At 36.9% G+C, this 16,040-nt stretch overlaps 1 protein-coding gene across 17 annotated transcripts in view; it reads right to left on the minus strand.

Moving 5' to 3' along the window:
- Nucleotides 1-16,040, minus strand: part of MBNL1 (muscleblind like splicing regulator 1) — a 197,894-nt gene that overhangs the window by 152,384 nt on the left and 29,470 nt on the right. For 13 of the 17 annotated variants that reach the window (XM_063306548.1, XM_063306550.1, XM_063306553.1 and 10 more), the window contains exon 2: nt 4,031-5,014. The exons of 2 other annotated variants lie outside the window; for them this stretch is intronic. In XM_063306548.1, coding sequence (XP_063162618.1) covers nt 4,031-4,204 — 174 coding nt within the window. In that variant the 5' untranslated portion in view covers nt 4,205-5,014. Of the gene's footprint in view, nt 1-4,030; nt 5,015-5,153; nt 5,177-16,040 lie in introns of those variants that run through there. 2 more of the 17 variants (XM_063306542.1, XM_063306541.1) reach the window with 2 other exon arrangements.

Genomic DNA, 16,040 nt, shown 5'->3' on the forward strand with positions numbered 1-16,040 from the left:
GATTAGCAAATCATGAGCCTGCTTGAAGGCCTTGCAATCAAGACCAGGCATGGACGTTATTTCAATACACATTTCTTGAGGACAATGCTAATCTTTATATCCCTGTATCCTTGTATTTGTGTAACACAGCAGCTAACACTCATCATTTTTTGATATCTGGGCCGCATTTTCTGGCTTATTATCCTGGATTTATTTATTTTTAAAATGTATGCCTCATATTATAGGCAAACTCTTTATAAAATTGTTTAGGGAAACTGAAAATAATAAAACACCATACAATCAATAAAAAGAATAAAAGCACTACATTACTATATGCTTCTCATCAATTTTTAATTCTACCAACCTCTGCATCCTGGAATTATGTTTATAGCATTGATTACTGAGGATCACTTTTCTTATACATCTGAACGTTTGTGGGAATGGTACACTAATATGAACAAAAGTTGAAGTTCTCAAGAGCTTTCCATAAGTAATGAATTGCTTGCACAGGCAAGCTAAGATCTACATTGCTCTCATGAGCACACAACTCATAGGGCAGCTCAATCTTATAATGTTTTCGAAAAAAGAGAAAATTATAGTGAACACATCCATTAAAAGAAAGTTTAATTGACTGACTACAAATGCACTCACCTATTATGATTATTGGTGGCCTAAAGCAAGAAAACTGATGTTTTCATGCATAGGCATCCAGACCTAATCATGATAATGGAAAAAAATGACAAAACATGTGCTATGATAATGTCAGATACAAGTACATAAGTGGTTGGGTTGGTATCATGACATCACAGCATACATAATGTCAATTGTCCCACATTCCCCATAGATGCCTATGTTTGAAAGCCTACTTGCCACAGAAGACTTAACAAACAAATCTGCAGTATCATATAGCATCTGATGCTCAAACATAGTTATGCTTAACATTATGGTCTGAATCACAGAACACAACGAACCAAAAGCCTCATTTTAGCCTGATCTAGCATGTTGTGCAAACCCTGCCATGAATATCTGAAAGTCTTAGTTAAATGCATGAGAGCCAACTGGTATACCAATTTGAAATCACTTATCCAAAGATGAAGCCACAGTCGAGCCTATAAAGATCCAGAAAATATATTCTTTAGAAATGGATCCCTTGAACCATAGAAAATGTAAATAAAGCAAAATATGAAAAGTTGTTGGCAACCTTCATATTTTCTTGGCAATCAGGGTGGCTGATCATATCTATAACCCTTTAAAAATAGCTAAAACTTCACTCAGCCTATCTAAGTATTTATAAACTTATTTATCCTGTATTCCTCTCCATACACAAAGTGATTTCTGAAAGAATTACTTGGAAGTTTGAGGGTGCTATTAAATTGGGTCCTATCTCAAAAAGAATTTCTGTTATTTCAGCAGGGACTTCCTCCTAGACAACAAGCTATCCACTATTATATATAGTCTAATTATCTTCAGGTTTGAGTATCATAATGTTATATATATATATATATATATATATATATATATATATATATATATATATATATATATATATAGGATTGCCTTTGAAGTCAACTAGAGAATTAGAGCAACTCAAAATGCACCCATCATTAGAATACAGAGCAGTCAGACAGATTATAGAACTGAAATTTTTCAAAGCTTCATTAATACCAATTTTTATCCAAGCACAATTATTGTTGATTTTAATTTGGATACTCTATATTTGTTGGTCTTCCAATAATATAGAGCTGAGCATCAGTGACTCTCCAGATTTTGTAGAACAACAACTCCCATCATCCCTTCTTAATGACACTGTTGGTTATGGCTAATATAAGAGTTGGTATTCAACAAAAACATATTCCCATTCCTCATCTGAATCTTCTACTATCACATAAACCTGCGTAATTAATATTAACATTTTCTGATATCTTTCCCTGAAGTCTGTGCTTTTTGAGCTGAAGCAGGTACTGAGAGGTTAAAAGTTGTTTTCAGTAGTAGCATCCCATTTTATGGAATGCCTGGTGCCAGCAGTTTTCTTTATGACCATATAACAATATTTTTATTTATACTAGCTTTTTAAATGTTTTACAGCTTTTATTGTTTAAAGGTGATATAGGGGATCTTCCTCCCTTCCCCTATATATAATTCATTCTGCATTACAATTAATTTTTGATACAATTATAAGCTATTCAAGAATCTCAGCTGAATTGAAGGATAAGTTGTAAAATAAATGCTATATTTACAAAAGTCTTTTATCTGGTATGACATAGCAGTTTTTACCTTACTGAAGGTGATCTGGGGAAACACACACACACACACACAAGTGTGTGTGTGTGTGTGTGTGTAGAGAGAGGGGGGGAGCCTATAGAGAGAGGCTTATAGAGAGAGAGGATAGACACAAAACAAATTGCTCTTCCATTTTGGGAAGGACAGGCCCAATCTCAGTAAGACCTTTACTTCTACTGCAGAATTTGACTTAAGAAGAAACGTTAAAACTGTGGCATTAAATCTACTGTTTAAAAATTATATGATACACCTCAACAGCTTATGTATTATAAAATCTGCCTGTCATGTATTAATAATTCCAAAATGGTGATGTATATAAAAATGGAGATGTGTAATCCCACTTAACATTATCCTGTAGTAAATATACATATACACAGACACATACGTACACATACGTACACACATACACACACACAGAGACCAACTAGCATGGCACACCCAACTATAGGCCCTAGCTAAAGCAAACAGAGGAAATAATTCACTTTTCTCACTGTTATTGGGAATGTCTACTGTCCAGTCCATCAATATAAATGAATCCAGTCATAATTGAGGCACAGTAGATCTGCCCCACTGCAGTAAAATTCCAAGTCCAAACATGTGGTTGTAACAGTAGCACTATTTCACTTTAATGAAAACAACCAAAGCACATATTTCTCTTCCAGTCTATCTAAGCGCATGTTCACGTATTACAAGTATCAGTTCTTTGCAAATTATTCAACCAGTGGAAAAGGAACTATATGAATCATTCATTTATTATTAACCACATCATTTTCTGTTAACACACAGGGTGTCCTGTTTCTCACCCAAATCCAGTTACCAACACAGTTTATGCTCTCATAAATGAACATTGTCTGTAAGAGCAGAATGAAACAATTCTGGGATTCCAAGGTCAAAAAACAGGGATAGAAAATACTGTCATCTAACCAATAAAGGTAGAAACATATTTGTAAACAGCAGCTTTAGATATTTCAATCATCATGCCTTTCCTCAAAAAAGCAACACATGAATAGTGTCTTCACCATTTATGAATATAATGCCCATGATCTTCCCAGCTAAGTTTTATACAAGTGATCCTTTCATTGACAATATCAGTAAAATGTTCAAACCCTACACAATTTCATGATGGGAAGTATTCTCAAATCTTGAACTTCAACCCTGTTTATCTTACACAGCAGAAACCCAGACATAATGACACTCAGTAGCACTTAATTACTAAAAGACAGTACTTTCAGTTTTCAGTTTTATTCAGCACACACACTCCACTATGAGCCCAGTTTTCCATTTTTTTTAAAAAAATCATGCTATCCCCAAGATTAACAAACTTACTGCAGCATGAGATTTTAAAATGATACTATTTTACCATGACCCTGTGGGGAGCTAGGCTGCAGCCAGTAATAGCACACACCTTAGTCAATTCATTAGTATTCAAGATGCAACCTGACTCCTCGTTGTTTGTTTTTGTTTTGTACTACTAATGTTTAAGCATGACTCTTCTTCTAGATTAACGAATAAAAAACCTTTAAACATTCCAACTAAAATACAGTGTAATTCCAAAATAAGGGCACTTTCACGAAGACAGAAACTGATCTTTCTGAAAACGCCCCATTGCCTTAACACGAAATTGCTAAATCATACACCCGTTCATAAAAGCAAACATCCAAACGCTTTTATGACCTGAAACTATCACCTGAAACTTAATAATTGTACTAATATCAATGTTCAAGTTATTGTTTTTGCTTTAGTTTTGAAAATAATTATAATATTTACTCACTTTCAATGAATCAAAGCAGGCGATTACGCGTCCATTTTCAACTTGGCAGCTTTTCGATGGATGTGCAAATTTACATTCCGTATCTGGTCGTGAGCAAGTCCCTCTTTGGAACTCTCGACATACTTCCAGTGTTAGCCATTTTGTGTCCCGGATTGGTGTGACACTTACAGCCATGTTTAGACTTTACAGGTAGTTAAAATTGTCAATGAAATGAACAAATTAAAAAAGGCCAAACTGATAAGACTGGAAATGATGAAAAATGTCACCTCCAAAATATTTCCCCAGTCCCCGAGCCCAATTTTAAAAGATGTAAAATTGTGTTGTTGCGACAGCAAGGAAGAGATATTCCCTCTAGAAAGTCACAGCATGAAACTGTCAATCAAAAGAGAGGGGGGAGTCAAACTTAGGGAAATGCTAGGATCAAAAGTAAGAGGAGCATTTAAAAGTGTGCCTTGGAACTAGCCTTGTGCTCTCAGTAACCCATTCTGAATGCCGAATTGGAGCCCCAAATGCAAGCAGCAAAAACGTGGCAGACCCTTCGACACAGAATCTTTCAAGCTGCTCTCAGGAAAAGTTGTCTCCACACACAGCTGAATTTGCAATAATTATTCTTTCTTAATTTTTGGTGTGGTGCAATTGGTAATGATTAGTTTGGCACAGACAGATGCAGCAGTTTAGAGCAACAAATCAAGAAACTGGTTTGGATTTTTTTTCCCCTCTTCTCTCAGATCTTTTTTTCCCCTTTCTTTCTTTCCTGGCAGAAGACAGCTCACTTTTCCAGCAAACTTTTATTTCTGTAAGAATAACTAAAGCAGCCTAGGGCAATGCCTGATGCTTAGAGGGGAGGGGTGGCTGGGCGAGAGGTGAGGGTGGATGTGGTGTCGTCGCAGTCTAGCTGGCAGCAAGCAAGGCAAAAAGCAGAGACTGCTCTAGAAGCGATTCCAAGCAGCAGAGACGTCAGGAAAGGCACTTCTTAGTACCAACCTGTAGAAAAAACAGACAGGTTAAAATTTACCAAGCAGCATTTCACTGATGTCTCACAGCATAATCACGTTGCCATGTGCTCCTTCCGTCTACTAGTTTACAGCATGATACTCTTTTCCGCTTCCAATAAAATACTTACAGTATAGCATATTGCAGCCAGCCATCACAGATTTATTAAAAAGGGGGCCGTTTTCCCCTTCTGAAGCAAGGCATGATAGAGAGATAACCAATCACAGATAGTGTTGCAGCAATATTCTGGGCAGGAAGCCAATAATGTAGGCTGTCTTATGAAAGGTCGCGCCTGTCAGACATTTATTACTATGCTGTAAGCAGAGAAAATGTCCATTGGATGCGACTTATTCCCCTGCAAGAGGATGGCCATGTGCGGGTTTTGAATTTACCCAACATGCAGTTAGAGGATTAAACCATGTTAGTTTTTAAATAGCTTCCAACTGGAGCCCAAGAGCTTGTAGCATCCAGAGAGAGGGGGGAATGGAAAGAAAGAACGGGGGTGGGGAGCAAGCTTCGTCCTAACAGCTCTGCTTTAGATTGCTTTCCCCCGCTTTGCCTGGAGCTGAGCAGGCACAGAGCACGCCTACTGTATCTGACAGATGAATATAAGAGGAAGAGGGGAGTTCAGAAATGGTACAGTCTCCTGACCTATCCCATTCACTTCCTTCGAAATCTCAAGTCCTGCCTCTTCCAGAGAAGGCAACACTTTTTTCAAGCACTAGAGAACTATTATCTTTGGTAAGCAGAGACGCTGCCAGCAGCTCCAAGGCAGGTTAGCTAGGAACAAATAAAAACGCCTTCCCCACCACCCTAGGCAAAAGTCCGGCTCTAGCCAGAGGAGGTGGCCACAGGAGACCTGGCAACACAGCAACATGCCTGTATCAGGGGATAAAATAACCTTATATATTAAGCTGGCAATCTCCTTTGAACCACACGAGAGGACTTCAACATTTTCAAATTAAAGCAGCAGCAGCAGCAGCAAATGCCAGCAAAGCTTCCTAATTCACAGCATAACCCACAGCTCTGCTCTTGCAGGAACTTGTCGGCTTAAAATGGCTTCTATTTAGGGAGCAGTTCACTTTGCATTTTTCTAGCAGGATATTGTTTGCCCAGGGTGGAAGGGAGAAAGGAAGAAAAAGATGATGGTAATGATTATTATTCAGTGTGGCCAAGAGCTGCAGTATTTCCTGGCCTCTGGGGGAAAGAACAGCCATTGTAAATTTTATAAACCCGATTAATTTGAAGGGTTTCCAGAATATTTATATATTTCATTTTTGTTTAGTTAACTGGAGAAGCACTGTTCCTTGTGCGTTGTCACAAACACTGATATCGCACTTAGTCCTTGGGATTCGCTGTCCCTCTCAGTAAATTCACAGCATTCTTGACCAATGCTTTAGATCAAAGTATCTAAAACTTGAGAAAAGAGTGGTACTTTTATATAGGGTAGCCCCGTGCATGAAAATGCTTTTATAATTCTCTATCCAAACTTCTGAGTTTCTTCCTGCCAGTCAATCAAAATCTAAAGAGGAGGATTGGCAAATGCAGAACTGCAGCCTGTGTCAGAAACTGACAGCTTCTGACTATTATTTGTTAGAAAGTCCACTGCTGTTAAGATCATGATGTTTATCCTCCAGGCCTCACTAGTCTAGATGTTACAGGGCTGTTTAGCAGCTTTTCCAGAAATTAATCCTCCAATCTAGAAATTGTTTATGCTTTTCCAGGGGAGGTCTGACCCTGAAAAAGTCAATTTAATCTGGAACACCATGTACAGTAATGACCAGAATTATGTGGTCCAGACGAGGAATGTTCCATTCTGGTGTTCTGGAAAACAACAGATTTTCTACATCCCCACTATAAAATGTGTATGTGTTACTCTCCCAAAAAAGAAAATTTTGTTGAAAAAGTAGCTATATATTTTAATATCGCTATATTGCTACATTAGATATTATCAATCAAGTGTATATTATTAAATTAACAAGCATCTTCAATATTCTAGAGAAAAACTAAATACTAGTAAAATGTATCTGTACTACTCTGGCAAAGAATTTAAGGACAACTACCACCCGCATAAGAACACCAGGATTCTGAATACAGTACAATTTAATTTGCACTTTAAACGAAGTAATGTATTGGTATAAACGTTAAATAATAACAGACAATGATTTGAACAAAATCAGTGGAATTCACTCATATTAAAACTTAATTCCATAAACACAGGACTGCAACACAAGAGCCCTGCAATCAGAGCAGTGTTTTATCTACTTCCAGTATACAGCTTCCAAAAGAAAACTGAGCAGGCAAATTCCTGCACAATACCCACAAACAGAACATAAAGTCAACTGTCCTGCCTTTCCACTTCTCCTTGACCTGCAATTTATTTTAAGACATTGAACTGCTTAACTGGATATGCTTCCTGTCTGAAATAAAAAACCACCATACTTTTAACTTTGTAATTCTGAACTCATCAAGAGCCCAAATATCTGAGTATAATTTTTAGTCACAATAAAGGTCCTGTGTGACTCTTCCAAATTTCACCATGCCATTTTCATGGTTTCTATCTCTGAGATAGATTTAGTTATGATCCAAGTAGACAGTGACAATACTTTCTGGATTTTGGCAAGCTTTAGCCATTTTGCCATGAAGCCATGCAGTTGTTCCATCTGCATATTTTCATTAGCCAATCTGAGTTGAAAAACAGCAATGAGTACTAAGCTGCACATCTGTATTTTCATTATTGTCCTTGTGATTCCCTACCCCCGTCCCAAATCTGATTGGACAAAGTCTGAAAACTCTTGAACTGCAAATATTTAACTGTCATTACTCAGAAGTAAGTTCAAGGTTCTATCATCAGGATGTCAACTCATTCTGATATGACTCTAACTTTAGTGACATACACGATGCTGTATTCTAAAGGTATAATAAACTTAGATTTAGGAGAAGAGCATGCTCATTCCCAATCTTGCCTAATCTGCATGAAGCAATTCAGAATTGTACCAATTCTGCATGAAGTGGTACAAGGTCTTGATTATGTCCATACTTTCTATTCACAGAACTATGCTTCTCATGTAAGCAGCACTACTGTTGTTGCAAGGAATAAGAGATTAATAAACATTAACTTCGGGAGAAAGTTAGTTGCAAAGCATATATCAAAAGAGGGTTATTAAAGAGGTCATGAAATTATACCAGATACTTCACAAAGCAAATTTTACAAAGTCGCACTGATGATTTTTATCTGCAAACATGTATTTGTATTGGATATTAAGATAGATCTGAATGAGTACCCCAAAATAACACTATTATTTTGTTAAATATTTGACATTTCTATCACTATCCTACATCACAACGTAAGAGCTAATCAATGGTACACAATCATAATTTCCTCCCACTGGTTTATGTAACTATGTAACTAATATGCTTCTTGAACCATAATGATGATGAACCAAGGTAATAACTCTCTTGCTTATAATTTATACAAAAATTATAATGGTCTGACTGCTGAGCTGGCCATTCTATCAAGTACAGTAAATTATTTTTGTGCCCAATAAAGCCCTCAGAACAGATTTAAGTATCATATCATATAACTCTGTATCAATGAATTTGGAACCAAATTTACAGTAAAATAAGATCCATTGTTTATCCTATTTATTTGTTTGTTTGTTTAAAAGCATTTATATCCTATCCTTTTAATACTCCCAATGCTTACCAGGAGCTGCCTCATCTGACTTTTCTGAAGTTTCTTTTAGAAAAAATAAATAAATAAACCCGAAAGTTACCATGCTGCAAAACAGAGCATCAGCCCCTACTACTAAATTTATTTGAGGCAGTAAGTTTAGGTAACACAAATGTTCTGTTGTGGAGCTAGAAAACATGCACCTGGGGGACTCATGCACCTTCTGGTTTATGGATATTTTCTAACTGTCCCAGTGAGACAGCCATTTAATAAACAGGCCAGTCTACCATGTTACCTCATGCTCTTCAAACTCCAAATGTGCTTCCTGCTTAAAAGGAGTATCTACCCCTGATCTACATATTACTCAAGACATCTTACAAATCTTTATCTGTCACAAGCCTGTAGTAAAGCTGCATTACAGAATGTCACAGGATGCAATATAAAATGGATGCAGGCTCAGCTGGCAAAAAAATAAATATAAAAACAGTATGTCAGAAACCTCCAACAGCACAAAATATACTGTAAGTTATGTGGGCTGAGTGTCACAACTGGACTGCAAAGCCTCTGCTATGGGAATGTTCAATCCTTTAGATAAAGAACATTTAATATTTACAAGGGCAATCTTCTAAACTCCCCAGCACATTGTTGTTTGTTTACTGTCTATGATGAATGGTGCTACATAGCCAAATCTGATCTAAGATACCATTCTGCTCATTCTATTATCTACAAATAGCCACATACTGGTACCCAAGACAACAGGATTTTAAAGATAACTATCCAGTTTCTGAAATCACAGCAATAAACTAACCAATGCACTTGTGGATAGGAATAATTTGATCAAATGGGTCACTAACAACCTTGCACCTGCATTCCTGACCAGTTTCCAAAGAGTTACCAAAAGTAGCTCTTCGTAAAGCATGTTGCAATAATCCATTCAGATGTAAGTAAGGTATGTGTTACTGTTGCTAGATCTGACATGTTCTGGAAAAGAAACAATTGGTACAGAATTCTAAGTTGTGTAGAGGCATCCTGGCCATTATGATTGCCCAACCTTTTGAACACCAAGATTACATTTAGGAATATCGTCAAACATCAAAGTTGATTATTCAGGATGAAGAATAAAAAAGAGCTGAATTTTTAACCAGGAACATTTCTGTCATATGGATTAATCTTCCACCAATCCACACCATGACTGCCTTGACACTGATCCAGGACAACTGTTGGGTGTCAACTGCAAGTACTTTCCATTTTGAAATTATTTCTCAAAAAAAATTTATGTAGATATTATTAGAATAAGGAAACAATCCTGAGAGACACGGTACACCAACAATCAAAGCATTAAGCCACATTTTCAAGTAAGTGACCTGAAACTGCAAAGTGGTAGGACATTTTGCAACATTGTTTATTTTTTTAATTTTATTTTACTAGGTTTATATGCTTCTCCAATTCTAAATGACTCTGAGTAGCTTACATACCTAAATACAGTAATGGGATTAAAATATAGGCATCCAAGAACAACTAAGCCAAATACAAACACTCCACACACTGCAGGGAGAGATTAAATTCAAACACATGAAAAAGACAGGTCTCAATTACTTTTCAAAACTCCAAGACAATTGGGGCTGATCTGATCTTAAGGTAAATGCTGTTTCAGAGACAGGGTGCAACAACTGAGAAGGCTTTACCAAGTGAACCCTGAAGATGACACACCCTAGGGTATAGGGACACAGAGGAATTCTTCTCTTCTGGATCTGAATAGGACCATGGGATATAGATCCCAGAGTATAGAAAATGTACTAAATGAGATATTTAGGACATTGTTCATATCAGATTCTAGGAATACTTGTAGTTAAGTAGGAAATATCACTCTGCAATAGAGAAAGAGAAAAGTACTCCAGGGTGGAGCTGGCATACACAGAGTGACTTACAAGTTCAAATGCAAGTCCTCTGTCTTATTTGGGAATGTTTATAGTTCTGGATATACCCAAGGCAGGAAGCATATTGAGCCTTGCAGACGTAACTTCTGGGTTATACTGTACAGCCCATGGTAGACTATTTCAAAATGAATGTTCTGTATCACCCATACAAGAAAGAGCTACCATGTGCTTTTCTTCTCACGGACTACAAACAATTAAGAAATTCAATAGAAAATCAGTTCCAGATTTTTGAAACCACTCAGTTAATTCAGAGTACTGCTAATCTGAGGGGGATGGAGGTAGGGAGAAAATGAAGTATTTAAAGTAAAAAAAAAAAGATTTAAATGTGTTTATTACTGTTAAAAAATATATATTCTATGCTATTTGCATTTTTATTATATAATCTTTTTTGAAAAAAATTGGAGGAGTCCTTTGTTTATAGTTAGTTAGATCATCTGGATTAGCAAAAATGTATATAACTGCCTACCCATATAATCAAAGAAAAAGTACAAATCATGGCTTCTTAATTCATTTCCGATATTTTTAATAAAGACAAAAAAGCATCTTAAAGAGAAACAAATCAAAAGTCATGAAATTACCTGCACCTTAAAAATAAAAATAAATGTCATGTATTCATTAGCTTCAAATAAGCCTGATTTATAATGTCACATAACATTAAACTGTTTATTTAACAGTTAGTATATTTAACAGAAGATATTTATACTATATGCATGCCATATGCCAGCAAATTTGGAAAACACATCAGATTGGAAAAAATCAACTTATATCCCCATACCAAAAAAGGGAAACACTAAAGAATGTTCAAACTATCGAACAGTGGCACTTATTTCACATGCCAGTAAGGTAATGCTCAAGATCCTGCAAGGTAGATTTCAGCAATTCATGGAGCGAGAATTGCCAGATGTACAAACTGGGTTTAGAAAAGGCAGAGGAACTAGGGACCAAATTGCCAATATCCGATGGATAATGGAAAAAGCCAGGAAGTTTCAGAAAAACATCTATTTCTGTTTTATTGACTATTCTAAAGCCTTTGACTGTGTGGACCATAACAAATTGTGGCAAGTTCTTAGCGGTATGGGGATACCAAGTCATCTTGTCTGTCTCCTGAAGAATCTGTATAACGACCAAGTAGCAACAGCAAGAACAGACCACGGAACAACGGACTGGTTTAAGATTGGGAAAGGAGTACGGCAGGGCTGTATCCTCTCACCCTACCTATTCAACTTGTACGCAGAACACATCACGTGACATGCTGGGCTTGAGGAATCCAAGGCTGGAGTTAAAATCCCTGGAAGAAACATTAACAATCTCAGATATGCAGATGATACCACTTTGATGGCTGAAAGCGAAGAGGAACTGAGGAGCCTTATGATGAAGGGGAAAGAAGAAAGTGCAAAAGTTGGCTTGCAGCTAAACCTCAAAAAGACCAAGATTATGGCAACCAGCTTGATTGATAACTGGCAAATAAAGGGAGAAAATGTAGAAGCAGTGAAAGACTTTGTATTTCTAGGCGTGAAGATTACTGCAGATGCTGACTGCAGTCAGGAAATCAGAAGATGCTTAATCCTTGGGAGAAGAGCAATGACAAATCTCGATAAAATAGTTAAAAGCAGAGACATCACACTGACAACAAAGGTCCACGTAGTTAAAGCAATGGTATTCCCAGTAGTAACATATGGCTGCGAGAGCTGGACCATAAGGAAGGCTGAGAGAAGGAAGATCGATGCTTTGGAACTGTGGTGTTGGAGGAAAATTCTGAGAGTGCCTTGGACTGCAAGAAGATCAAACCAGTCCATCCTCCAGGAAATAAAGCCAGACTGCTCACTTGAGGGAATGATATTAAAGGCAAAACTAAAGTACTTTGGCCACATAAAGACAGGATACCCTGGAGAGGATGCTGATGCTAGGAAGAGTGGAAGGCAAAAGGAAGAGGGGCCAACCAAGGGCAAGATGGATAGATGATATTCTAGAGGTGACGGACTCGTCCCTGGGGGAGCTGGGGGTGTTGACGACCAACAGGAAGCTCTGACGTGGGCTGGTCCATGAAGTCACAAAGAGTTGGAAGCGACTGAATGAATAAACAACAAAATTATATGCTAAAAAGTTTGGACCTCTACTATTTACCTAATCTGTATAATTTGTATAAAAGGGTTGACCAAACCTTTAAAGAGGTACTTTTCTTTGAAGCAACATATCCTCCCCCCTCCACTTTTCTGAAATGAAGCACCTCTACTACTCTACATTGCTCCAAGCACTTTTTTTGCTGTTACACTAGCTGAAAGAAGCTTCTGCACAGGTGCTACTATAATTATGCCAGTTAAGCCTCAAAGCAACATTAAGCACCTTCCTGATGTAAATCATACTGTCTCCATTGTGCAAAACACATTGTAAAGCATGGCCACCTAGCATAGTCCTAAATAAATAAATAAATACACACACACACACACACACACACAAGTATATGCACACCAGCATGATTATGTTTCTTACAACTATATTGGATAACTATTTTGTTGCATTAGTTCAGTTTCCAAAGGAAATATTAAAAATATATAACATTAACTAGGATACAGCATGGAGTTGAAATTATTTTTTAAAATTTGATCCCAGATTGAACAAAAAGTCCTGAAAATTATAATGCTCATTATTATTATGAAGTAGGAGCAGGGAAACCCCTAAGTCCTCCCTTAGGCATGGAAACCAACTGGGTGACTAAGGGCCACGTACTTTCTCCTAGTCCTACACTAAAAAGTTGAAAAGTAACTATATACCAACCCACATTGGAACATCATGGTAGATTACAGTCCATAATCTTCACAAAGAGGCCTTCATATTTCATATATAAATATGATGAACCAATATATACTACAGTGGATAGATTCGAGCTGCTGCTGATAATATATATGTATATGATTATAAAATAATATATAAATAACACTATCTGCAAGTTTTAATATAAATATGCAAATATTCAACAAACAGTTGATACTGTACAACAATATTTTACATCCAATATGGTAGACAACAGTTCAACATCTGGTGACATCAAAAGCAGTTAAAACCTAACCAAATTAAATTGTGAAGATTCTGCTGTAGAATGCTAATGTGAAATGCTGATGCAAACCACTAGTTCAGTTTTGAAATTTTGCTTTATTTCAAAGTTACATTTCACTATCAATCCAGAGTAATAAAAGTTGTATAATGCTATGGGATAATTTGCCCATAAAATGAGATGAGTTATGAGTTATGAAAGAAAAATGAAAAACGTAATGAAAAAAAAAATCAGAAGAGTAGTTCATGGTACTAGACTGTCTGTGCTTATGAAGACAGCTTTAAAAAGCAGCATTAACTGTTAAAAATAGTACAAAAATATGGTAAGAATGTTTTGCGTGTACTCAGAACTTTCTTATTCTATAGGCCATCCAAATCTAAAGGATTCATTAGATTTTGTAAATGATTCAAGTCTAAACCAAAATTTATAAATTCCAAATTAAACTCCACATCCCATTTTTTTCTGCCAATATGAATAAAAGAAGTAGAAAGCAAACAAGGTTTTCAGACTGAGTTAGTTTTAAGATAAAACATCATTGAAAAAAAAATGCAACTCTCTAAAGAAATGAAAGGCCTTTGTTACTCATTTTCATGACTCATTTTCATGGGACAAGCACCTATTTTTTTCTGTTTTAATCATCTAGAAACCACCCTTTATGGTAAAGGCCTTCTGTTGCATCTTAGATCTTACACTAAAAGGGCCTTTCCAAAAGTTGTTCTACATAATCTTCGAATATAATGACAGCAGAAAAATGCAGGGACTTGTCAGGGCAGTCACTAGAGTTAAGACTGACTTGAGGGCACAAAAAGAGAGAGAGAGAAGGATCACTGTTGTCAAACAGTAAGGCAGTAAGTGACGCAGGGAGGCAGGCAGATAGGTTTCAAAAATTTATATGCCACCTGATTCACAAGACTTGAGTCTTGCTCCCTTAGCATTTCATTTCATTAGCTTCAGCTCCTCAAAATGCCATGCTGCTAACAACAGTATATATTTAAGGTGAAACAGTTGAATCAACAGGCTTGATCCCACTCTCTTTCAATGTCCTATTAATGTTGTTCAGCAATATGCCTTTAAGCATCACACATCAGTGTTTCCCTGGCAACTCTCAGAATCCTCAACAATGTCTATGGTAGCTGATGAATTCTGGGACCTGAAGTGAATACTTATGGAAATTGAGAAGACTGGGAAACTGCACTAAACCATAGCATGACATGAAAGAATCTAAGCAATTACTTACTAGGTCATGGTGTTTCCTCTTCCCAATATCTGTATGACTCTTTCTACCAGTAAGCCACAAGTGAAGAGGTTAGTTAACTCAGGAAGTCTTTATGCATGGCATGCAAAGAAGGTAAGAAAGGAATAGCAAAGAGGCCAGCAGCATGTCATGGATGTGTATCATTTTAATAAAATGTGCCTACGCAAACTGAGCCAGTGAATGAGTGTAATCTACATTGGATATGTATTTAAATTAATAAGCTAAAAGAAGATAGATGCAGATTTAGTTACTTTTATTTTTAATAATTTCATGTGTGCATATTCCCTGAATGTACTGAGCACACACATTATACAATGTACTGGCATTTTACTATATAAGACTTGAAACAGCGTAAAGGCCTGTTATGACCTGTTCAGATTTGACTCAGGAGGAGGAGGAGAAAGAAATAGAGGAGGATAAACCCAATACTATGAAACCAGATTCTAACTCTGAGGTCTTGGCAGAATCCTGTTCTGCTGATGTGACACTGCAGCTATGAACACAAATCCTGAAACAGGATGCAGCAATCAAGTCTTTAAGGGCACTACCACTCTGAGATGAGTACAACAGAACAGAGAGAAGTTCTCTCTCTGGAAGAGCATCTTCCTTGGACGAGCACCTTGAGAGTGGCCATTTATTCAAGAGTACGGCAGTAACCACAATCCCATGAGTGGCACTAGGATGCGGACCACAAGGTTCTGAAAGAGCATTGCCTATTGGACAGTTATCTATGACATCATCCCTATGAATATTCTGGGCCCCAAACTCAGTGTCAACTGGATTTTTAGCTTCTACCAAACTGCTGGTAATAGTCCTATACCCTTTAAATCTTCCTACAGCACTGGAACTGTCTGTCTCAATCCCTAAGTTAATTCTTGTCTATGTCTATGCCTAATGACTTTACTGTAATGTTCTATGACAGTTTCTCGACATCAGACTCTTATTTGATTTATTAGATTTGGTGTGGTTGCCTACTCCAGAAGACTCCTGGTGGCTTACAAAATCAAAAACCAAATCTCACCCTGCTGTGTAAAAGCCTGCACAGGACAAAACGACCCTCTCCAATGTTTTTCCACTTGCATTTTTTTCAAAAAAAGAAA

The sequence above is a fragment of the Candoia aspera genome, chromosome 6 (assembly GCF_035149785.1).
Source record: "Candoia aspera isolate rCanAsp1 chromosome 6, rCanAsp1.hap2, whole genome shotgun sequence".
NCBI classification, from domain to species: Eukaryota; Metazoa; Chordata; class Lepidosauria; order Squamata; family Boidae; genus Candoia; species Candoia aspera.